Raw genomic sequence first — 25,659 nt, 5'->3', positions numbered from 1 at the left:
TAGTCAATGACTCTACATACATACATACACACGTACATATTATATACAGATATGCAATCACCCCCCCACGACCCCCATCCCACGCCTTCGCCTGCTTCGTTCCCCCAGTGTGACAGGCGGGTCTGTCTATGCGCCTATCATGGCTGCAGGACCAGATGGCTGCTTGTTTGCGCTGGTTTACCTCCATCCCCCCACCCCCCTCCCCATCATGTTTTCATGTTGTAAAATGTATGTGCTTATGTGCTGAGGTTTTTTTCCTGTTCCCACACTGTACTCCTCTAGGAGCATAGTCTGGGGGTTGCCCTTTTTCCTCCCCTCTCCTCATGTTATGCTGTTATTTTCCCCTCAATCTTGCCACTCTGGCAGGGGGACTGCCAATGGAAACTGGCCTTTTGGCTATAATTGGGTGCATTTACATGAATGTACACTGTACCTCTTGATCAAATAAACAAAAATTGAATTGAATTGAATGTTTGTCTGCTGAACCCCTGCAGGTGTGGAGCAATTTCCTGACCATCTTCAACCCCGAGTTCCGCCGCACCACCTACATGATGATGGCCGTGTGGTTCTCCATGTCCTTCAGGTGTGTGGAGCACTCGAGTGCCAGGCCTGGATCTATTGACGCCTGCTGTGCAGCTCAATATTAACGGCACTATTACTCAGCCTGCCTCTCAGGACGCCTTTGAATAAATGATTGATCGCTGTGAATATCCGAGTGCTTGCGGGGATATTTCTCCTTTGCCTTCCAGCCCTGCTTGACATGAGGCTCAGTGTTCAATGCCGCTAGCTGTTATCGCACACACACACAAGTCTAGCCAGCCTCCCTTTCTCTGTGATATCATCATATTAAGTATTCATAAGGAACAATCAGTCTCTAGTCTTCAGGATTTTTCGCTGATCCTTGTTAATGATAGTTGTGTTTTCATTAGGGGTGATATAGATTTTGGCCATGTGTCTGATTTTGAACATCAATGACCAGATGGTAGTGCACCTTTAGGCTATCACTATTGATCGGCTATCACTATTGATCGGCTATCACTATTGATCCTTCGCACATTCAAATACTACTACACTCCGGTTTCTAAACCCAATTATTCTCCCTGTCTCTCCCTAATCCCAGCTACTATGGGTTGACTGTGTGGTTCCCTGACATGATCAAGTACCTTCAGAAGGAGGAGTACGCCGCACGCACCAAAGTCTTCATCAAGGAGAAGGTGGAGCATGTCACTTTCAATTTCACTCTGGAGAACCAGGTGCACCGCAACGGCGAGTTCTTCAACAACAAGTATGTGGTTTATTATTCATAGCTTGCATTGCTTTTTGGTTTCTATATTTGTCTAGAGTACATTTTTACTTGGCTAGAGTACCACACATTTAGGCTATATAAGAATTTCCTAGTATCTGTGTATCAATTTTAAGACAGTAGGCTTGCATGTGTGCAGTACAATCTATTTCCCGTGTTGTTTGGAAACCGTCAACCTGGCCTGCTGTAACTCTGTTTTCTTCCTGTGATTAAGGTTCTTAAACCTAAAGATGAAATCCATGGTGTTTGAAGATTCCATGTTTGAGGAATGCTACTTTGAGGACATCACCTCCAGCAACACCTTCTTCAGGAACTGCACATTCATCTCCACCCTCTTCTACAACACAGGTTAGACAATGCTACGCATGTGTTTCCACATCACAGGTTAGAATATAACAACCCCTTCACCTGTCAGCTCAAGTCCTTTTGTGTGTCTCCCCATACAAAGAACAGAAGATATCTATCTGTCAATTTAATTCCCTGCTGCATATACAAATCCTATAAAATTGGATGTGTCTAGGGTGTTATTTTCTCTCTCTCTCTCTCTCTCTCTCTCGTCAAAATGGCTTCATTTTGTCGCACTTGAATGTGCCTCAAATGTTTCAGGTATCCTAGCAACACAGCTCTGATGAGGCTCCACAGCTTTATCTGGTTCTTACAGGCGCTGGCTGATTGTTCATGAAAGAGAGCGTCAACACCCGAGCTCTGATGGGCTTCAGAGACTCAAACTAAACTCAGATAGACCCAGGAATTTTGCACAGATAACAAGCTGCCCTCAGTAAAATGCCACAGCCACCATCACCTAATTTATTAACATATTTAATATCTACCACATGGGATATTTGATAGCGTGATGCATATTTTAGTAGTTTCTTCTTCATTTTTGCATTGAAAGTAGTGTGAACTGCTAAATGCCATCTATGTTAGCACATATTCAATGAAGATGTGATACAGTTTCTTATTTTAAACTAAATTCTCAGTCGGTGGGGTTGTGAATAGCTATTGCTCATTCTCATCACTTGGTCGGACTGACTACCCCTTGGCGCTGCCTTCCCCAGTGAAAGCCCATCTGAGAGAAGAAAATCTATATAATGGCCAATTTTGTTCCTCTTAGATCTCTTCAAGTTCCGCCTGGTCAACAGCAAGCTCATCAACAGCACTTTCCTGCACAATAAAGAGGGCTGCTTGCTGGATTTCAGCGACGACAACAATGCCTACATGATCTACTTCGTCAGCTTCCTGGGCACCCTGGCCGTGCTGCCCGGGAACATCGTATCGGCTCTGCTCATGGATAAGATTGGACGCCTGAGGATGCTGGGTAACAGAGCATGCTCCTTTCCTTCCTCTCTCTTGTCTCAGGTCTGGTGGCCTCGGTAATAACATTTAGTCAGCCCTCAGCAGCTGCTCTGCCCCATGCAGTGTTGTACCGTACAGAACAAAAATCTACTCCTGTAGTCAAGCCTCTAAAACCCAAGAATACAACATCAGAATATACTCCTTTTTGCATAATATGCTTCATACAGGTGTATTATATCAAAATAACCTCCCTTAGTTAAGGCTGTAATATCCTATATGTTGATATATGACGTCAGTTTCACAAATGATATATGTATGTAGTGACGTAGTCCTCTGGTGGTTCATGTACTAATAAGATGCTCTGAAAGAGGCCAAGCTGTGGTCCTGAGGGCCTCTCCCTGTTTCCCAATTTCCTGTTTTGTATCTCTGGAAAATCTGTGTCTCTTAATAAGTGTTTGCAACACCCCACCATTTTCCTTCTGTGAGGCGCATTGTGTTACGTCCGGGTATGAAATGCGCCGTACAAATAAAGTTTGATTTGATTTGATTCCTAAATGTCCTGCTCTGATTGGCTCCCCTTTGCAGCGGGCTCCAGCGTGATCTCCTGTGTCAGCTGCTTCTTCCTGTCCTTTGGAAACAGCGAGTCGGCCATGATCGCCCTGCTCTGTCTCTTCGGAGGCATCAGCATCGCCTCCTGGAATGCCCTGGATGTGCTCACAGTAGAGCTTTATCCGTCGGACAAAAGGTAAACGTTTTTTTTTTTTCACTGACAAATATAGTCCCTGTGCTCTCATTTGGGTTTGGATACAAGCACTGTCTAATAGCTTTCATATAAGCACTGTCTAATAGCTTTCATATAAGCACTGTCTAATAGCTTTCATATAAGCACTGTCTAATAGCTTTCATATAAGCACTGTCTAATAGCTTTCATATAAGCACTGTCTAATAGCTTTCATATAAGCACTGTCTAATAGCTTTCATATAAGCACTGTCTAATAGCTTTCATATAAGCACTGTCTAATAGCTTTCATATAAGCACTGTCTAATAGCTTTCATATAAGCACTGTCTAATAGCTTTCATATAAGCACTGTCTAATAGCTTTCATATAAGCACTGTCTAATAGCTTTCATATAAGCACTGTCTAATAGCTTTCATATAAGCACTGTCTAATAGCTTTCATATAAGCACTGTCTAATAGCTTTCATATAAGCACTGTCTAATAGCTTTCATATAAGCACTGTCTAATAGCTTTCATATAAGCACTGTCTAATAGCTTTCATATAAGCACTGTCTAATAGCTTTCATATAAGCACTGTCTAATAGCTTTCATATAAGCACTGTCTAATAGCTTTCATATAAGCACTTTCTGATAGCTTTCATATAAGCACTGTAACCAAGTGTGGAAATGCATTGAAACATGCTTGAAGATAGTAGCTTTCATATAAGCACTGTCTGCTAGCTTTCAAGGCCATAATTAGGTGCAATGTGAGGCTGGGAGAACAGATCATATTCTATTCGCTGTCAGTAATTCACTATACTGTCATTCATCGTGGGACCAAAGCATCCCCTTTGAACAAAAAAGTACATGTAAAGCTAATTATTATACATAAATATATAAAATGTGCCTAAGGATATACAGATTAAGTCATACCCACTTTGAAATATACACTTAACATGTATGCTTTTATTTTACGATACACAATCTGGTCGCAGTCTAATTTAATTTATAAACCGCACTGAAACAGGTTAGCATACTGTTGTTAGCCATGTAATGTAATTTGGGCTCATATTTCAGTTGCAGCAGTAAATCTGGGATGCTCAGAAGGCGGCTTTTTTGATTGTGTGTGTGTGCTGCAGTGCTGCTGTGGAGCTCTGAGCTTACCACAGTGTATTTCTGCGGGGCCGTATGAAAAAATTTCCTCTCAAAATGTCTGAAAGCATGATTGGTCAGATCGCGGAGACCACCCATTTCATTGCGGCCCTAACCTTGGTGGCTGCCGGAAATGTTTCATTGCGCACCGTTTAGCACCCCTCTGTGGTCAAACAATTCTCTCCTGTCAAGGGCGAGCTCTGTGAGAGGCTTTCTGTGTGCTCGAATGCATCCTCTGACCTTCTGTGAAGATCATCAGTTATCTGGCTCTGCTGATGATGACTTATAATGTACCGGTATACAGATTTTTAAGGACTAGTTCACTGCAAAGTCTTTACTTTTACATGTGATTTTCATTTCATGTGACATGTCTTTTACTAATTCAGTTTGAAGCTTTTACTCAGTTTTCTTTATTGTGTGTGTGTGTGTGTGTGTTATGGCTCCTTGGTGTTTGCCTTTCCGTGTGTTGATATTGAATATATTTATAAACCCTGATTATAAACCTTGCTTCTTTTCTCTCTTCACAGATGCACAGCCTTCGGGTTCCTGAACGCGTTGTGCAAGCTAGCGGCTGTTTTAGGTATAAGTATCTTCCAGTCGTTCGTGGGCATCACCAAAGCGGTGCCCATACTCTTCGCCTCTGGTGCCCTCGCCGCCGGCAGCTTCCTGGCGCTCAAGCTGCCCGAAACGCGGGGCATGGTGCTGCAGTAGTGTGGACTCCCTGCCTACAGGTGGCAGCGTAGAGTAGGGAGAGCCACACTGTGAAGACCACCCTCCCCCACCCAACCCCAGCCTAGTGATCTCACTTGCAGACTTGGCCCTGGAGGTTTCATTATAGATATTACTCTCAACAACTGTCTGATAACATATTTGCTTTTTTCAATTGTTGTAAATGTGTTGTTTGTTGAGATACACAACATAAATTTGACACTCGGGTAATTGGAAAAAAGTCCCCATGTGTTTGAGAGCAGGATGAACCTTTTCTCCAAGATAATGAGGCGAGACTGTAAGCCCAATACTACGAGCCATGCAATTATCTGTCCTTGCAGGAAAAAAAACCTCTAGCTTTCCTTTACAGGGTAATTCAGTTTATTTTCTGGTCCATCCTTCTCTCCTCTTCTGAGTATAGTCAGATAGCCCATCTCATTTTGTCATTTTTAAATGTGGCACAATCACAGAGACTTTAGGGTCCTGGTTTTCGTGGGAAAAACCAGGATGTGATTCCCTTAGAGTAATGGTTGTGTATGCGTATGTACAGGAAAAAAAAACTGCCATCTCTAGACAGACATTCCAGATTTAGTTTCTTTGTAGTTTGAATGTGATGATCGACTCGCGGTCTGTTTGATTTTTTCCCTTTAATCCTTATTCAAAATGGTGTGCTATCTCAAACGACGTGGGGAGGCTGGTGGAGTCAGGCAATTGGTATTTCTGAATGGACAGTGTTGATATAGTGTGGTGGTGATTGATATTGTGTACCTCTGGTCAGTTTGTCATCAAGACAGTTTTTAAAAAGATAGCAGCTGTTTGTGTGTGAGTTGTGTGTATATGTGAGATGGATCAGTTGTCTGAAAAAAAAGGGTTGTTCAGCACTCCTCATGTTCAAAGCACAGCTGTTTTGAAATAGGAAAACCTCTGGCTATACCATAGTTGTATCCAAACAGTCTGACCAATGCTCATCTGTTGACTGTAGTTTTATGTCGTAACAGTATGCAGTAAGTGACTTTTTTGACACGCAGAAGTGACAGAAGGATCGCGTTAGACACACGTCGTGCTGCATCGGAATATGCTTTGAACCTAGCCTATTTAGAGAGTGTTCTGCATGTAACCAAGTGTGGAAATGCATTGAAACATGCTTGAAGATAGTATAAATGTGATATACAAGAGAGAAAGACATTGCTGTATACCCAATATATGTGGAACATGCTATGGCTTGCGCAAGCCATGAAAGACAAGACCTGAAAAGAGATCATTTGCGCAATGTTTTTTTTTTCATATTCAGATCCCTCACCAAAGGGCCCCTGTGGTCTGGTGTTTGTTTTGCAGTTTGTGTTTCCAGCTGTGGAAATCACTTCCTCTAATGTTTTATGTCAAATAGAGCACTCCTTGAATGTGCACAAATGTTTATTTTTTTTTTTTCAATGTTTTACCCATGTCAAGTGGCCGTTTAATGTTCTCCTGGACTATGCGTTAGTTAAGAAATATCCACGTCTTTTCCTCCGTCTGCACAAGACACCTCCAGTAGGTACACACACAACACCGAAATACACTGAGGGAAGTCTAAACTAAGCACAAGATGGTTTGACAAGACTATAAAAAAAACCTATAGGTTTATTTTAATGATGATGTAAATTATGTATTGAATATAAATATGAAAAAATTGCAGTTTAGTCCATAATCAAGTCTGTATGTTTGAAAGATTTACTAGCTAATATACAATAACATTCACAAGAAAAAAAATGACTTTCTGTTTCAGATATTAAAAAAATCTACCAATATAACATATTAGATAGATTCCATTTGATGTACATATGTGTATTTGTCAAGATGTTTGCTTTTATTTTAAATGATGTTTAAATTCAGATGATAAACAGATCTATATATGGATATGCAGTAATTGCATACTCTTTTGCCCATTGTTTGTTTCCTGTCATTTGCCAAGAGAAAGAGGTATCTATTTGTAGGTATGTATGTATGTACGTATGTAAGTATGTGTGCTTGCATGTGAACTGTTGAGTGTACTCGAGCATTTTTAAATATTCATTTGACTTGATTTGTTATGGGGGTTTGGTTGTCTAGTGTTTTTTTTAATTTATATATATTTTTTTACTTTCTGTAGAATACAGATGTAGTGCCAGGAGCTATGGGATTTATTCACCATGGCATCGTTGACCTGATTGTCGACCTGTGTCTCATAACACGAACTGAATCTATATATAAACACAACAGGCAAGTCCATACAGGGAGACATGTTAGACACTCACAAGGATATACATCTGAAGTTACAAAATTTCGTCCTTTGTTGCCTTGGGAACCATTGGATGGCAGTTTGTGTGGTCAGCTGAAGTGGACATTTGAGTGGCATGGAATGTCTCCTTTTTTTTAAAAGGGGGCGTGAAGTGTGTAGTAACAAAAAAAAAAAAAAACGTCTGCCCAGACTACAAGTAGTAACTTCACAGAATCTGTATACTGCCACTCTTTAGGATAGCAGCCATATTGTTGGTGTGTAGCTTTGGACACACCCTGTAGTAAAGCAATCTGTTGTTGTAGTCACATGACTCCTCTGATATTTCCCCCATTGCCTTGCCAGTCAAGAAACGCGTTAGCGTGAGTGTTTGCTCATTCAAAGGGAACCACATGGCACAAACCAAAGCAAACGTAGGTCGCAAGACAGCTTCACAAAAGCACAACGTCAGTGGCCTGACACTCTCTAGCTCCCCAGCGCAGGGCCCATCGTTCAGATAATGCTGACTGCTTGTCCGACTGTTTGCTGTTTTGAGACCACAGATGAAAGGCCTTCATGCTTGGGGCTCGGGCTCGGGTCTCTCCTATCTGCTGGGAACACATGAACTGCCATCCTGACCCCCTGGTGTAGTTGGTACCAGCTCCGTCACAGCCACTCTTGTGACAATCTTATTTGTGCCATGAATGATATGTCCTGTTGATTGCCAAATGTTTTATACTTCTTTAGCACCGTTGTTAACAGTAAACCTTAATAAATATGGCACGGCACAAAGACTAGGGACTAAAACAACACGTGAGCATCAGGGCAGTCTTTGTGGGTGAAGTAGAGCAGTTGGTATTAATGCCATGATGGAAAGTCAACTGAACGTGATGTCATTTCCTAACGCAGCCCCCCCCAAAACCCCTACTCCTTCCTGATTGGCTTAGATGGACTGGAGGCAGTAGAATTCCATCATAGTCATACTGCCCATTGATTGAAACAAAGTCAAAATGAAAAGCCATAGCCTAGATGAATCCGTTTCAAATGGACAACCCTGCACCTGTGTTACGCAGTGGGTGTGCATATGAACACTAAGGACATTCTATTCTATAATGTGATTTGGAATGCAAGTCCGTAAAGGTTGTTTGGGCCGTGTCACAGAATTTGAAACACATGGACACACATGGAAATATGCAAATATGCAAAAGTGGATTGTGGGTGCATCTGGCCCTCTCTGAAACCAGATGGGGTCCAATTCAGATTTGTTCCGGCACCTTCCGTGAGGAATTCAGTGGCATAGAGATCAGTCTGTCTTGTACCATCAGTGCTGAAGCATGCTTTCTATTCTGTCGCCTTCAATTGCCAGGTCTTATCCATGCGTTGTCCCGTTACACCGACTAATTACAATGAGGATGTCAATATTGCTGTTGTACGCTGTGTAAACGCAAGTAACCTATCTCAGTGACACTACAAGTTTGTCTCGCTGTGGAAGCGGTCTTGGACCTATTGTGAACTTCCCCTGTTTGAATTGTTTTGGTGGTCGTATAAGTTCCATTTTGTTACAGGGTTTCATTTTTTGTATTCGTAACTTGACGGGAGCAACAATCAATCGTGTGCAAAACGTAAACAAAGCAATAAGTGACAAAAACATATATCTCTGACACACCCGGGAACCATTAGGAGAAAGCACATTGGAAATTTACAGGCCACCTCCAGCAAAGGAGCAGGTGTTAGTGATTAAACAAGACAGAAAAAAAATTCAGTGAACGGCCAACATCTACGTACTCTACAAAAAAAATACCATAGGTCTTTTGAAGCTTTTGTCAATTGAAATGTATTGCCATAATTTAAATGTGACAGGAAATTTATCACGTTATCATTGTACCGTGCTGTAGAGATTGTAGTCGTTTGTATGTACAAGTATAACTATGTGGAACAATAAAAATGACAAAAGACAAAAAACTCAAACATAAGTAATAGAGTATCATAGTATGTTGTCGAAAAAATGTGTGTTTTGTTTTTTGTACATGAGAATGGAGAGAAACTAAAAATGAACTATTATGAATTAATGTATTGCGATTCGTGTGAGATTATTTTATTTGATTTAACTTCATTATTTTACACTTGTGCAGTTACCTTGTTAACTTGTCCATAAATGGATTTAAAATATACAAATAAACATCTGTCATTATAATTATGATATTTACTTCGAGGAGCATATTTTTGCGCTTGACTGATTCTTCTGGTTGACAAAAAAAATGTCTCCCTCAGTACAGCAGGACAGAATTTTTGAACATGAATTTATCTTCATCATTTTATTGACATAACGCACTAGAACTCAACCTTCATATCACACAGTGTGTAGGGCTTTTCACATTCTAGGTGGAATGACCACATTTAATCAATTACACACACAGGAAAACACTCCACTAAGACTCTACTGCATAATAGAGTTCTGAAACATTTTTGATTGTTAGTTGAACACTATAGTGGTCTACAAGCATACAGTACATGGAACAGCTGTGTAAACCAGTAACAAAAGCAGGACCTTGATAAAAAACGCTGCCAGAAGCCGCTGGAAAGAGATAAAATGTGTGGCATTAAATACCTAGGCAGGTTGTTAACCAGTTAAATAGATGCATTACATAGGAAGAAAATGCAGGTTCAGAAAGATAACTCACCTCTCCCTGTATGTTCAAATGAGCGTAATGTTTGAGGCGATAATGACGATGCTGAGAAACAGCAGGTTTGAGTATGTTAGATAATAATGGATCAGTGTTATCATTGCCACGATTCACTGGGGCAGATCTGGTTCTTGTGTGGCATAGATCTGGTAGATTTGCTCATATAGTTGGATGCCTGATGTATAGGTCAATGATTTTGTAATATGTGTCAAAACAATGATGGAAGATAAATGGTTTTAAAACAGAGAGGAAAGGTCATTTTCCAGTGGGATTATATTACGGTAATACTAAATTCCTTCAAAGTGTGTATCGCAATTGATTCATCATCAGGCTTAATAATAGGACATCTAGTAAGTGCTTCTGAGTGCATCACTTTTGTGGTGGGCCATAGGCCTATTCTGATAACATTAACAAAAATTGGACAAAATATTGACAAACTGCAGACAAAATTCAATGCGATGCTCATTATTTTGCATGTGCACAGCACATTGACAGTCTGAATCAACCAACTTATTTTTCAGTCTGATTTACAAAGTAGTGTGTCCACACTGTACATGTGTCAAGTGCATTACTTTAGTATAACAGTTTCACAGGCATCTGTCTAATAGTAGCTCCAGAATTCCTTAATTGTGATTGGTTGTTGACTTACTAATTGTTTACTGCGTTACGTTTTTATTGAACACAAATCATTTAAAATAAAGAACAAAGGTGTTCTCACACAGAACATGCATGGGTGATGGTAAAGAACAAAGGTGTTCTCACACACACTTCTGCCATCTCTCTGTTGGTTTTCTGTTGTAGTGACAATGTTCTCTCTCCTGCCAATGTTCTCATTTTTTTCTTTTGTGCAAAGCACTGCTTTGTCTGTTGTCTCTTTGTCATCTAGTAATAGGTCTGCTAGCAAGTAGCTTCTTTAACACCACTCTCTTCCCATAGAGAACTTCTTTTTGGGTGCATAGACTGGATATCTAATCAAGGTCTGAAAACGTTTGTTGTAGTGCCCCTGTTGCTAAAAAAGAAAATAATAACAGTGAAAAACATTTAAAGAATTTTTGAGAGTGGATTTCCTTTCACTACCATCTAGTAATACTATCTATGTAGAATGTAGAGAGAGCCTCGCTCGACACTGCATTACTACTCCTGTACAACAGATGGCGCTAGCCAGTATCGAGGTATCGAAGTATTGAAACTGTGTACCCTCTTCGATACACTATCCTCTTCGACGAACGTCTGCAGCACCTTGGTTCGTTTGAAGAAAAGGTCAGTGAAAACAAAAATGTGGTGAAATTAGTCTTTTCCCTCTTGCCCCATAAGTAGCAAACGTGTTATAAGCACATATACGTGTACAATCATTTTCAAATTAACGATGAAAGTCTTGTCAGGTTATGCTTTTCATCACGTGTTTCACAATGTTGTTGTCCACATTGTTTTAGGTTGAAGTTAACGTTACCAAACGCCGGTGTACAGTTAACGTTAGCTAACTAAATAGCTGACTTAGATGCGTTGTTTCACAATTGTGTACTTTAACCTACCAATTTGCGTGAAGGTGTTTAGAACTCGGAGCAGTTTCCAAACAAGTTAAGCATGCTGTGAACCACACAACATTTGTTTATGTGATTTATATAGAATCATCAGAACACGTTCTGTACTAGCCTGAAAAGGTTTAAGCGACTTCCTACCTCATTAAACATCCTAAAGACCAATTAATCATAGTCAGATTTCCATAGACTTGTCTGGTATGACCAGGTTCAAGATCCTGGTCCAGACATTTTCAAACCGTGTTTGGCTGCGGTGTCACCTTTGACCTCCGCCTAGTTGAATGCGTGGACGTGGTTCTAAACAGATAGTAGAACAGGGCACATTAGTCTGACACACCAATACATCAGATGAGGAACTTAATGATAAATATAGGAAAATAGTGAAACGTGTGCCATGTAAACAAAAGCAGTATGAAAGATGGAAGAAGATCAGCCCAGGAAAAGGCGCCGCCCCAACTTCTCAGATGAGGAGATTTTGGCTCTGGTGATTGCGGTGTCTAAAAATCAAGATATTTTGTTTGGGAAATTTCATTTGGACATTGGCAGTACAGCCAGCAGTCTGAAAACTACTGCCTGGGAGAATGTGACTGATGCTGTAAACGGCATCAGTGAAGTGCGCAGAAACACAGACGAAGTCAGAAAGAAGTACAAGCACTTCAAGTCTGAGGTGAAGAAAAAGAAGGCAAATGAGAAGAAGCACCTCAAAGGAACAGGTAGGTCTGCACTCAATGTCGTGTCTGTAAACAGAACTGTGAAAGGCAATGATAGTTAAGCCTTGTCTAGTTCATAGTGAGCTGTTTCCGCAGCAGTGCTGCAACAGATACAATTCTACATACTTTTTAAAATGGCTACTGAATATCGTTTAGATATAAGTATAGCAAACTTTTAGTCTAACATTTTTTTGTATATTAATCAAGTAATGATTTTGCTGTTACTGAAGGACATTATGCCCTATATGTAACAAATATATTAATGGGTAGAAAATGTATAAGTATTATTACTATCCTATACTTTACCTAAATTAACATTCTGTTGGCCCTGTGATCATTAGTTGGTGAAAGGTACTAGTTAAACGTTTGTCACAGACTAATTTGATTTTCTTTAAGATGCACGTCTGGCCAAGAGGGTTTACTACACTCCCGCCGAGAAAGCCCTCCTGAACCTCTTAGCGGAGCAGTCTGCGGTGGGGAGTTCAGAGGTGCCTTGTCTAAATGATGTGGAACTGGCTGTTGGTAAGAAATTACACTGAATTGTTATGCTAATATTTCTGTAGTAGTTTCTGAGTTCTAACATACATATAAATCAAAATTTGACTTATTATCAAAGCGTTAGGTTATGCATGCATAACCACTGTTCCCTGAGGGAGAGGAACAACGTACAACACAGATGGTATGGGATATCACACCCTCGTGTGTCTGGCTGAAGATACCTCTATTAATTCCTAAAAGGCTGACAACGCGTGATGATGAAGGGAGGCCATGTCTGCCTCCATAAGGCAGGTCACCCCTCAGCAGCCAGGTCACCCCTCAGCAGCCAGGTCACCCCTCATCAGCCAGGTCACCCCTCCGCCAGGTCTCCCCTCAGCCAGGTCACCCCTCATCAGCCAGGTCACCCCTCAGCCAGGTCTCCTCATCAGTTCAACCCAGTGCTCATCACGGTGCACTAGCTGCTGTGCGAAGCAAACTAGTGTTGTACCTCGTTCCTCTCCTTCAGAGTTAAATGCATAACCTAATGTTCCCTTTCAGTCAATTCACTCGGTACCACACAGATCGTATGGGACCTATAATCACGCCCCGCACAGCTGAGGCTGAATAGAACATTAACACCCTACCGTTTCGGTAGAAAGAACCAAGGAAGATTCTGGTGGGGTCACCATGTCCAAGCGATAGAAGCGTACAAGTGGACACCCAAGACGTGGACACCCAGAGCACACCTTCTCCACTGACACACCCCTGAACAATGCCCAGGATGCTGCCATCCCCCTAGTTGAATGAGCATGCACACTCTCAGGCAAACGCAGGCCCTTGCTGTTATTTGCCAGGGGAATAGTCTCCACAATCCAGAAGGGAGAGCCACTGTTTAGACAGTGCCTAGCCACAAGCTGGATTAGCAAAAGAAAGAGCTGGTCACATGACCAAAACCTCTGGGTGCGTGAAATATTTAATACATAATGCTTGTGCCAATGTTTGGCACAGTGCTTGCAGCCTCCTCTGCACCTCAGAGGTAAAAGGTGCAGAGAAAGCAAATAAGTAAAAAGCCATAGACCTATAAGACAAGACCTTAGGTACATAAGGAGCATTAGGCAAGGTGACCTTTCTTTCACCAGGTGCAAACTGGTTGCACGAAGAACACCTATAGACTCCACAAACTCAAAAGGAGAACAGTACAGGCCGTCAAGAACAGTACAGTGTGTCCAGAACAGTAGGCAGGTCCCAAGATGGCACAAGTGATCTAGTAATGGGCTTCAGGAAACACACGCCCTTCATAAAGCACATAGCAAGCAGGTGGGCCCCTGGTGAGAACCCATCCATGCCAACATGACGGGCTGAAATAGCCGTTAGGTTCACCTTTAATGCTGAAAAAGAGCAGCTGCTGCAATAGTTCTTGTAAGAATGCTGAAAAGGAACAATGAAGGAATCCACAATAGAATGCTGAAAATGAACAAGGAAGGAATCCACAATATAATGCTGAAAAGGAATAAGGAAAGAATCCACAGTAGAATGTTAAAAAGAAACATTGGCTGTGTTCAAAAACTTAGATAGCTGTCTGTAGAATAGAATGCTAAAAGGAAACAAGGTCCCTAGACTGACACCAGTCTTCAAATGCATGCCATAAGATTAGAGGTCTCGAATAGAACAGACGCTATCACTTTGAATAGTGGTAATCACATTAGGGGGCAACACCTTAGGCACTTCAGCTGACCGTTCAGCAGGTAGGCCTGTAGGCGCCAAAGCTCTGGGTGGGGATGAATTAACTGCCCCCCTCCGCCTGACAAGAGGTCCCTGTGAATCGGGAAAGACCAAGGCTTGTCAGCCAGAAGACTGATGATCTCTGCATACCATGACTTCCCAAGCCAACAGGGGGCCAGGAGAATCAAGGAGAGGCCCTCCTGACACGCCTGCTCTAGTGTGGGGAGAATCAGTTCCACCGCAGGGAAGGTGTACAGAAGGCCCTTTGGCCATCTGTGTGCCAGGGCATCCACTCAGAGCAGAACACTGACATCCTTTATGGAAAGGAACAGTGGACAGAGGACCTTTTCTTTTGATGTGACAAAGATCGACTTTGGCCCTGGCAAGATCTGCATGTACCACCAAACAAACCCCTGTTGTGTTTAGGAACCACAAAAGAGCTGCTGTGCCATCCGCTTTGTGATTGTGAACAACTCTCAAAATTGCAAACGGTAACACTTGGGCAACAGTGGACTCTACCCAAGATGTCACTGTGCATGCGCGCCAGAGCAGCATTTGTGAAGCAGGGTGACCTGTTGGTGGTGAACGCCCTCTTGTGGAGAGAGAAGGGGCTGAACACTGCATGTATAAAGGCCCATTCGGCCCAAATCTGAATAAATGCAAACAAGCACATATTCAGTCTGTGGCACTGTTGCAACTGACACATACCTTTATTTTAATGCGCCTGAACTGGGGTTGAGCAACTTCCCAATTCTGAGAAAACAGTCAGGCTGGGTGGACAGTGGTGCAGGAGTGTGTTTCTGCTTGGGAGACTGTGTGGGGCACAAACAAGTCCTTTTGGGACTGGGACCCTGAACAAAAGATGTGACAAAGTGTGGCACTTCTTGGGTGGCACTGAGGTTGAGGCTGCAATGTCTCCCGAAAAACAACAGCCCCTTCCATGTTGAAGCCATAGCTAGGAGGAATTTGGCTTCTTCCTCCTCACCGCCGTGTCCTTACGAAGATAACGTCTTGGTAGAATGCTTCATGGCGCCTCTATCTGCTTTTAGTCTGAGACCACCTACATTTCATCGAGCCGAGCAGTCGTTGGACTCCCTGCTGACAGAATGCTATTGAACTTGGCCAAGCACATAGCCCGATTAATCTGCAGGAGGGTAATTGAGCCTGAGCCATGGTAGCCTGTGCGCAATAAATCTTCTCCAGTTGTGAAGAAGAAAAGTGTCAATGTTTCGACAGAAGAGTCTCTGGGCCCATAATGCCCTGGTTGTGTGAGGGGTCCAGATAAGATGCAAGGGATGGGTCCATAATAGGAGCTCCGTCATGGCCCAGGAAATGCGCGTAATGGGGCTCTGAGCGGCGGTTAGACAGTGATTTATTCCAAGACGATGTTCTATCACAAAACCCGGACACAGTAGCAGACACTGTTTCACCATCGTAAGAGTCTGGCCAAACCTGGTGGGTCTCTGGGCTGGAGGGGGGAGGGCCACAGAGGTGAAGAGAGCTTTAACTGAGTGAGGAGGAGACTGTAGTGACCTGGCCTCCCTACGTCACCACGAATCATCTGCCTAGACATGTCTTCAGCCAGACACATGATGGCGTGATATCCCATACTATCTGTGTTGTTCCAAGTAAAAAGATTCAAAGGATCTACATTTGAAGTTTTTCAATATTTCTTGCTGTGGGACACGTATCAAGGTAGTTTCAGTAGTGACACTTCTTCGGCATTGAAATTCTGTCTGAGCAATGTCAATGTTTTGAACAATTTCAGAACCTTTTGTGATATTCAAATACTAAATAATAATTCAAAGTGCTCTGCTGTATTTTGCTTTTTTTCAGAAGAGAAAGAGGAACCACATTCACCAGTGTCAGGGGAGCACCTGGTGAGGCCATCTTCCCCCGCTCCTGTGATGGGGCTGCCTGCTGAAGAACCAGGGCCGTCAACCTCTGTGCTCACTACGGAAACTTCTGCACCAGTGTCACCAACAACGAATCATCTGTCTTCAAGACACCGAGGATCAAGGCGGACATTAAGCCAGCGCCGAAGGCAGCTTCCCAACCATCAGGGAACAATGGAGGACATGCTTGGGGTTCAAAGACAAATAAGAGATTTGCTGCAGGACCTCAACAACACAGTAGCCACTGGATTCAGAGACATAGCAGCAGCTATAAGATATGTGGCAGACAAAGGCAGTCATACATGAGTTAAAGGTCCTCATTTGCATAGGATTCAACTTTTTCCAACTTTTATCGGTCGCGTCGCCCAAAACGGTGGTCTACGTCACAATGGATTGGCTCCCGTTGAAATGCATGGGATTTAGAATATCGCGTCGCTCGTAACGGTGTCATGGGTTTGCACCGTTTAGTTTTTTTTTGCGGGAGATTGTTGATATTTGAACTCCTTTCCCCTACATTTCGAACTCATGAAGCAACATGCCGAGTGGCTGGTATTGTTTATAGCTTGGCCCAAACCACTGTGTTTGTTTGTACTATGTACGAACACTATGATGCAATTTTTTTTAGCGTGAAAACTAAACGGACAGCTAGAGAACAGTGAGGAGCAATTTGACAAAAAGTGTATGTGATCAGAATCTTTTTTCATTTGTCAATTAGAATTTTTTTCATATGTGACTCAGTTTGCATGTAATTTGTAATTTCTTACTTTTGGCCTCTCTTTTTGTACTTACGTTTGGTCTGTCTTTTGTACTCTCAGACTGTGTGTATGTAGAGTGAGCTGTCATACTGTTTTCAGTTCTGTAGGATGTCCTTTTGTATTTTAGTGTAACTTGGTTAAGAAAATGCTTTTATACACAAAGAAAAAAATGTGAATTTTTTTTGTTCAGCATTGACTTAATTTCCTTTGGGCACGTGGTATTGTTTATGCTCGACAAAAATCAAGTCAGGTGCTCTGGGGCCTGGCCCTCATTAGTGTCGAACCCTTTCAGAAACCTTTAGATAAATCCGCTGAAGCTTTGAACAATTCCATGTATTTCCATGTCTGAAGTCATAAGATTGCTAGTGCTTAGAGTTATGTGGCGATACCATCAGTAGGCTAAACATTTTCAAGGACAACAAAAACACTGAATGAAACGGCTGTTTCAAGAATCATGAAAGCGTTGAAATCTTGTGCCTAGTGAGCTGTTAACACTAAAGACACAAAAAGCCTCTCATTTGGCTTGTAGGATTACCTTTTTGTTTGACCACATTTATTTTGGCAGCTGTTCCGTAGCTAAGGTCAGTGTGTGATGACTACACACTACATCATACCCAAAAGCTCTTCTTTTTTTGTTTTGAAAACAGTAAAAATCCTACAGATAGCAACACTGAGAACTCCGCTAACAGTGGCAGAACACCAGAATGGACATGGTGTTTCATTTCACGTGTGTCAAGATTAACCAAAGACAAAACTATATACTATATATATGGTATGGGGACACAGCCTGTCTGAACCTAAAAGAATGGTGAATATCTGTAATGTGTAAAGAAATCAAGGCAGTGATTTCATGCAGAAAGCAAACAGAGTTTATAGGTAGACATCGGGAAACAAAATAATGTAAAGTCACAAATCAGAAAGTTGTTTCTCAAACCTCAAAGTATGTCCCATTGTATACTTTTGAGAGATCTTTTTACATGGATCACATGGCCATATGTCTGAGCCTGAAGCCATCTCAGTTGTAGCTGGCTGCCGTCAGACATATTGGTTTTTCTGCCAATACATCAGTGGCCTGCCACATTGCCACTACCAGCTAGCTAATCAGTGAAATGATTGTCCAACTTGTTTCCAGTCTGCTTCATATGTGTTACATGTAGCCCTCGTCGGTTTGGCTGTAGACTGATCTCAAGTCAGAGTCCAGTGGCTTCTTCTTTGTACCACATCGTTTAATTAAATACTGTAGCAACCACCAGGCATGTGCTCAAGCAATCGACTCACACTCAACTTTGGTGAAGCTAACTGGTGATCTTTTCCTGGCACCATCTTCAGCCTTTCTTGCCTTCATACGGAATGCAGGAGAGGAAAGTTCCGTAATATGCCTACACCTTTCTGTATTAGCACGGCACGGCACGGCACGGCAAACCTGTGTTATGGGTTAATACAGCTAATCTATCTAAGATATCTGCGAAGTCAACACATGCCCTGGCAGGCTTTTTAAAAAAAAAGAATAAAATGTTTAAACCCCTTGAACCCCTAGACAGTAAAAGCTTAAGGTCATTCTTTTGCATCACCACGCCATATATCGGTTATCCTAATGGGTAAATGAGTGAAAGTAGCCTACTAAGAAAACCCAGGTTTCCATCCGAAAAACGTTCACAGTCACAGCGCAACAAGTGCCAGAATGTCTGCTGAAACATGTAACATTTCAGCAGACATTAAAGCTATTCCTTTTTCGTTTCAGCACCTAGCTCCGAGGTTGCAAACGTGTTCCATCAGACAAATTAAGATGATTAAATAAAACGTGAATCACATGTTATGGACGTTATAGATTTTCCATGATAGGCCTTATTACATTCTCCAGAATGGATGCCTATTTATGGATCTCAACAAAAATAGCTTGAGCAAAACTATGACGTGTTCTATTCCTACAGGCTCAAAATCATATACCCTGATTAACAATATAACAGTCAGCTCGACGGGAAGTGGCTTGGGCATTTTTAAAACGTCTCCGAAAAAGCTACAATTATGTGTCATTGAATTGTGCTGAGCAACAGAAGAAGCACTATAGTTTATTCCTTGTAAAAGCTCTCCTGGTGAACACTGTCCAGAACCTGCGGCAATATTGCCTTCTTGTAACATTGTGATCACGTCTGATGCATTCAGTTTAAAGGGACTACTCGCCAATGCTATTGGTCGGCTGTATCAAAACCTTTAACTGATTCACTTCGGCCTTGCTCTGCTCACTTAGTGCCTTTGACCACACCTTTCTCTCTCTCTCTGAACTATCAAACTTTTTGAGCAACAGTATGCATGCGCTGCCGTTTCCGACAGCCGTTTCCACCTTCAAACTAGGGCCCAAGATGTCAATACTTTCTGTTCTCAGGCTGGGCGTGAGCACACCGTGCACTCCCCCTATTTATGTATATATTGGCCCCAGTTATTTCCCTTTGTGTTCAGTTTTGTGTGTACTTATTGACACAGCTGGTACTTGTGCTGGAACAGTCTCTCATCACCAGCTGTTTCTGTGTCTGCAGGCCTTGTTGCGGTTGTCCTCTTCCATCTTGCCTCTGTCAACTTTCCTTGGATGCTGTCCAACGCCGTCCGCAGTGCCCGTCCCCTCCTCCGCCCCGCCACCATCTCCTGCTCGCTAGCGCACTCCCGCCCGCAAATGGACCCCACCCGGCCCGTGGAGACGTCCATCCGGACCAAGCTGACGGACGCCCTGCAGCCGACTCACATGGAGGTCCTGAACGAGAGCCACATGCACGCCGTGCCGCCGGGCTCCGAGTCGCACTTCCGCGTGCTGGTGGTGAGCGAGCGCTTCGAGGGCCAGTCCCTGCTGCAGCGCCACCGCCTGGTCAACGAGGCGCTGCGCGACGAGCTGAGCAGCCGTGTGCACGCCCTGGCCATACAGGCCAAGACGCCCCAGCAGTGGGGCAGCAACCCCAGCCTGGCCAAGAGCCCGCCCTGCCTGGGCGGCTCCAAGCACGACGAGACCGTGGCCGACAAGCTGAAGGCAGGGAGAGACTGAGATAGTATCAAGAGCTAAGAGCCACCCTGAGTTGTTATGTACATTTGTAATCGATAACTGCTGCAACTGATTAACCCACATAATCTACAACCCCATTACCCACAGTTCAGTAGTGTAAAGTCATAAGACTCACCGTCATGTCTGAGGAAGATGTAGGTGTCGGTTATGCTGACTGCATATCTTCTTTTCTGCATGAGCGCAGTATTACATTGTGGTTGACGTGTGGGGCCTTTGCAGTGATTGTTGCAGTAAAAAGGGGTTTGAGTTGCCATGTAAGGACAGACTGTAAAGTTGTAGAGGAAATCGAGATCCTCAGGACTTCCATAGATGTGTTCCTGCTCTTAGAAATCTCTAGTTCTATGTTTCCCTGGTTTGTGGTTGTAGTTCCAAGTCATATGACTAGAGACCAGGTAAAACCATGAAATTCCGGAAACACGCAGAAGTTGTTTTGCAAGAGTGATGAATTCATTCAAAACAAAGGCTGACTAATGAAAGTATGAATTATAAACATTGTTGCAGAACATTTTGTGCATATTCATTTTGTGTGTGAAATTTGTTTAAAGTGCTTCGATAAAATGAAAAGGTGAGAAAATTGTGTATGTATGTCTGACCACTAGGGGGCAACAAATGTCAACCCATTACCAAGTTGGATCAAGCAGAGAGTACCCCTGGCCACCAAGACACAATCATGATAATTGACAATAAATTTAAGAAATAAACGTGATGTAAGTGGTGAGGCAATACTGTCTGTGGTAAAAATGCTTTTATGTTTTGACATTTTATGTTATCAAATAAAACATTAGGGGCTTGTTTTTAGACCTAGTTCTTAATGGGCCACCATTCAGTACCAGTTAAGAAATGAAACAAGTCAACAGGACTCAGGCCTTAGTGTTTCTCCCTTATTTTCTCCCTGTATTTTGTCATGTCTGTGAAGTTGACTATGCTGGAGCCTTAATGTATTTTGCACTCAACTCTAGTGCAGGTCTGCTGTCAGGGGGGGTCAAGGGGTACGGATGACCCGGGGACCCAGGCCCAGGGGGGGCCCATGCGAAGGTCCATGATTAAATAGTGTGTTAAAGAGGAGAGCTGTTTTGCTGTGCGCAAATGGAACATGCTTTGTGCAAATGGCCAGTCAGCAATCTGTCCGCGGGGGGGGGGGGGGGGCTTGGAGATCATCTTTTCCCTTGGTCTGGGCAGGACGCATGTCGGACTCAAGTCTGCACTCCATGTTAAAACCAAGACCACAGAAGCTCCAAATACGTTCACTCCCTTCAACAAGGAGTCAACATGCAGTAACGTAAGATGACCTCCGTGCTCTGCTCCCCATCTGGAACAGTTGAGCTGTCAGCCCACAAAAGCCTTTGAGGAGGCCGAACAACTGGTGGCGTGGTGCGGATGGGCAAACAGCAACACCACCATTTTATGGCCCCCCGTCCATTACAGAGACCCTGAGGGGTGAGAGCATGTGGATCAGAGCGAAGTGTGTGTGTGTTAGGCTCACAGCCCCAGGTGGGGGTGGTGGAGTGTGTGGGTAGTAGTGCGTGTGTGTGTGTGTGTGGGGGGGGGGAGACTCTGTAGTGCTGTCTGTGGAGGAGTGATTTGTGCGTTGCCATTCCAGGTGTGGCCGAGCCCGCCCGAGAGATCCATCAACCTGAAGATGCAGAGAGTGACTCTGGGGCCTGTTGGCCATCCATCCCATGGCCTCCTTCAAGGTTGAGCACAGAGTCCAAGAGGCTTAGATGTTGGTCCTGTTTTGGTTAAAGGTGGGGGACTGCGATTTGACTCCGATACACATTTTTTTTTTTTTTTTAAACATTCATCAGCGAATTGATCCTCACAGTCCTGTAGCTGTCTGTTCTGTGTGTGTACTCCAAAAAATTAAACTCGGACGGGTTGAGCTCAAATATCAACAACCTTTTTCCAGAATCACAGACACGGCCTTGTAACTGGCAGTAGAGTTGTAGGCAATGTTTGGAATAGAGTGGTAGAGATTGGTCCTTTTTCCCAATGCAGGGTGAAGGCTTTCTGCCACCGCTGACGGTGATGGATCAATATGGGGGTCACAGCGCTGCCGTCTGTTTTGGCATCGGACATGTCATCTCTGGGAACCCTGATGGTACTGCGTCAGAGTGCCCGGAGTGCTGGTGCCAAGATGGGGCTGGGACCGGGTTGAACGAACAGTTCCCGCAAAAACGCGCCCCCCCCCCCCCCTGATTTACGCGACTGTTCTGGAGCCTCACTCCTGTGCGCAGCTGACCCCATCCGGGCAGAAAGGTCAGGAGGTCAGGAAAGGGGAGCGCCAAATGGCCGTCTGAAAAAGTCCCCGTTGGGCCCTAGCGTCTCTCAGGGATTGTCACTGCTGCAGCTCCCTGCTGAAGGGGTGCAGTTTGTGGACTGAGAGAGTGAGAAGGGGGTGGGGGGTGGGGGGTGGGGGTCTGTTCCACATTTGTTGCAGCCATAAAAGTGCTCAGAGTCGGACTGATTACACAAACGCACGGCTTCATTTTAGATTCAGTGGGAAAGGCTCCCAGTGACCATTACATGCTAAAAATGTTATTTACTAAACCGGGGGATTACAGTGCCATTTAAATTCAACGGGTGCATTCAACAAGAGCTCACATTTTGGCGCAGTTCAGGACAAGGAATACATTGTAATCAGGACATTAACAAAGAGTTGCGAAGTTGAGAGATGATATTCATTAGTTTCAACTGTTCACAACTATTATGCGCCGTGAAAGAAAAGGGAAAGCCAAAAACAACAATTAAACTTTGGGGTGATGGCAATAGCTCATTAAGTCTTTTAATTTGAAAGGTTTTTTGTTTTTTCTCCCTTCTTTCACTCGCCACTCTTCTAACTAATGAAACCGCTGAATGAGTAGCTGTGAAGAGCAAGACAAAAGCAGGAGAAGGGAAGACAATATCCTTGTGTGGGAGAATTAGTTACACTCAGTAGTCCGAGTATTCAAAGCAGAAAGGGGATCAACGGGGATTAAGAGAAAGGTCTACACAGGTGGGGAGATGGAGGACGGTCACATGACAGGACATTACCTTGTTTGGGAAACAACAGGGCCCAGCTCAGGATGATGCAGCCCGAGACATTTAACGCTGGAATGAGTTTACACCACAGGCATTCGTCAACACGAGAGAGAGAGAGAGAGAGAGAGAGGGAGAGAGAGAGAGAGAGATAAAGAGAGAGAGAGAGATGTTGCTTTATTGTGCATGCCGTGCTTGTGTTTAAGTCATCAGAAATCCTATTGTTCCCATTTGTGTCAAAGAAGAGAGTTGTAAGAATTGGCTGAAAAGAGTAGAGATAAAACAACCATGAAGAATTTTAGTTGATATTCAGCAAAAGTTGAAATAAGTTTTAGTTCTTAATTTCTGAGAGAAGTTTGTTTTCACCGAAGATCATTCTTGGCCCCATGGTTTGCAATGGATGAATTCGTCCTCTGTAGACAGACTGGTACCTCTCCTTCTCTCATGTGGTAACTGTCTGAACACAGCATGAGAGAACCGCTACGAAAACAGACAGCAGTGTTATGTTTTATATGTATGTATTGTCTCCCTTTTGGACAGTTATAGCCATAACTGTCATAACAGTCATTTTTTAAAAAGTCATTTTAAGGTCGTCTTTCCGTAAAACCACCCAATAACAACAGGGGCAGAGTTGCTGTCACAAGCTTCTCTTCCGAACCTCTCAAGGCAATTCATCTCTTCCTGATTTTCCAACTCAACTCTCGGCAAACTCAAGATTTGTTATTGTTCTTCTTGCGCATTGCTTTCTCCTCTCCATTCATAAATCAATTAGAAGAACTAAGTTCACAACTGGTCGTCTGACTGATGATCACCGAAACTCCCAAAATACCCCCTGGCTGGCTCGGAGTGAGTATATAAGAGCACATGCCACATCCTGCTGGCTTTGAGGACGGCTCTGGTCTTCCCCCGCGGCAATAACTCTTTCCCATCGGGTCGGGACTGGGCAGATCTCAGGAAAAGGCAATTCACCTGGATACCCCCAGCTAGACCCCAGGGACTGATTTTGTGTGTGTGTGTGTGTGTGTGTTTGTATGTATCTGTGTGTGTTTGTGCGCGCAAGCACTGGACAAAAAGGTCAGCCAAAAATGCTGGTCAGTGAATAGAGGGTTAATCTGCGCCGGACCAGATGCATGGGCCAGCTGAAAAGAGTCAAAGCTCCTCACTTTTGGCTCGGACAAAGCATGATCTATTGTTAGTCTGTCAGGCCGTGTGATATATTCTATCCTACACTCGCGGACAAAACATATCCGCGATTATACAAGCAGTACCACTCTCCTGCACAGCGTCAGCTGTAGGAGTTTGGACACCAGGCCGTTTGACCCCTCCTTCTTCTGGTCTTTGTTCCGAGTGACCTCCGTTCTTTTCACTCGGCTCTGAACTTTGGGTCGGCGTCCTCTCTCAAAATAAAGAAGCGGGGCCCGGACCGTTTATTTTCATTAGCGCTTTGAAATGAAGTTTTGAAAACGGGGAAGGAGCGAATAACGTTAACTCTTATAATGCCAAGCGACTGCTGAAAAAAAGTCATAAAAAGTTTTCCTTTTTATTTTGCAGGAAGAGCCTTTACAACCTTTTCTTGGCTTGCACAATTAAAGCTTTGTTTTTGTTGTTCTCATTCATGATTAATTTATTGAATAACGAACACCTGGTCTAAGTAACACTGATAAATGGGCCGTGCATATTTGCTAGAAAGTGCTCAGGGGATAGAAATGCTCTAATGAATAAATAAAGTGTGTTGTCACCATCAGATAAGGTGTTAGGTCATTGTTCTGATCTCTCTCTCTCGCCCTCTCTCTGTGGTCATTAACCCCGTTGTTGGCCCTGTGGCCTTTTGTAGAGTGGTGTTTTGGTGGAGATGGACTCTAGTTACACCCCCTCAGGTGCTTTTGCGGAAGAGCTGCCTGACGTTGCCTGTTCTCTTATGCTCTTTGGGCAGTGTTTTTTTTCCATGCTGGTGGTTGTGTGTGATCTGTCGCGCCGGTCGCCTCTCGCCGGGCAACGTTGACGGCTTTGCTTCCTTTCCCTTCCCTTTTCCTGTGTTCACTTTACAGTAACCGGGCACCGGAACGCCGCCACGCTCGGCTGCCTAAGTGTGACAGTCCTCCTCAGAGCTGACCCCCTCCTCCCCCTTTCTCCCATTTCCCTCTCTTTGGGGCTGCACTGCCATCAGATTTTGGGCTGTTTACAAAACGCAGCAACAGCTTCCCAAAGTCCCCCCCCCCCCCACCTACTCCCCTATCCATAATAGACACACAATCACACACACACACATACAATACACACACTCACGCATGTGCGCTTGCACAAACACCTACCCTAACTCTCATGGCTTTTTGTTCCGGCTTATTTGACCAGAAAACCACATCTACCAGCAGGAAGGGACCTCTGCGTGCTCTTAAGTGCACA

General features: G+C 43.6%; 3 protein-coding genes across 4 annotated transcripts in view; all 3 read left to right on the top strand.

The window, feature by feature from the left end:
- sv2a (synaptic vesicle glycoprotein 2A) overlaps positions 1–9,611 on the top strand; it is a 36,016-nt gene extending 26,405 nt beyond the window's left edge. For both annotated transcript variants that reach the window (XM_031575801.2, XM_012818036.3), the window contains 6 exons: positions 495–583; positions 1,121–1,285; positions 1,518–1,651; positions 2,418–2,621; positions 3,185–3,344; positions 4,998–9,611. In XM_031575801.2, coding sequence (XP_031431661.1) covers positions 495–583; positions 1,121–1,285; positions 1,518–1,651; positions 2,418–2,621; positions 3,185–3,344; positions 4,998–5,181 — 936 coding nt within the window. In that variant the 3' untranslated portion in view covers positions 5,182–9,611. The remainder of the gene's footprint in view (positions 1–494; positions 584–1,120; positions 1,286–1,517; positions 1,652–2,417; positions 2,622–3,184; positions 3,345–4,997) is intronic.
- Positions 9,612–11,245: 1,634 nt separating this feature from the next.
- bola1 (bolA family member 1) lies at positions 11,246–20,964 on the top strand. The gene is made up of 2 exons (XM_012818002.2): positions 11,246–11,355; positions 19,727–20,964. Exon 2 carries the CDS (start codon positions 19,777–19,779, stop codon positions 20,221–20,223), a length of 447 nt encoding a protein of 148 aa, XP_012673456.1. The 5' UTR covers positions 11,246–11,355; positions 19,727–19,776; the 3' UTR covers positions 20,224–20,964.
- On the top strand, positions 11,364–17,030 carry LOC116222435 (nuclear apoptosis-inducing factor 1-like). Its single transcript, XM_031576519.2, has 3 exons — positions 11,364–12,346; positions 12,740–12,865; positions 16,379–17,030. Exons 1-3 carry the CDS (start codon positions 12,052–12,054, stop codon positions 16,741–16,743), a joined length of 786 nt encoding a protein of 261 aa, XP_031432379.1. The 5' UTR covers positions 11,364–12,051; the 3' UTR covers positions 16,744–17,030.
- Positions 20,965–25,659: the final 4,695 nt, after the last annotated feature.

Source organism: Clupea harengus, chromosome 11 (assembly GCF_900700415.2).
Source record: "Clupea harengus chromosome 11, Ch_v2.0.2, whole genome shotgun sequence".
Classification (NCBI taxonomy): domain Eukaryota; kingdom Metazoa; phylum Chordata; class Actinopteri; order Clupeiformes; family Clupeidae; genus Clupea; species Clupea harengus.
The sequence above is the reverse complement of the archived record's forward strand: the minus strand, read 5'-3'. Positions and strand labels throughout refer to the sequence as shown.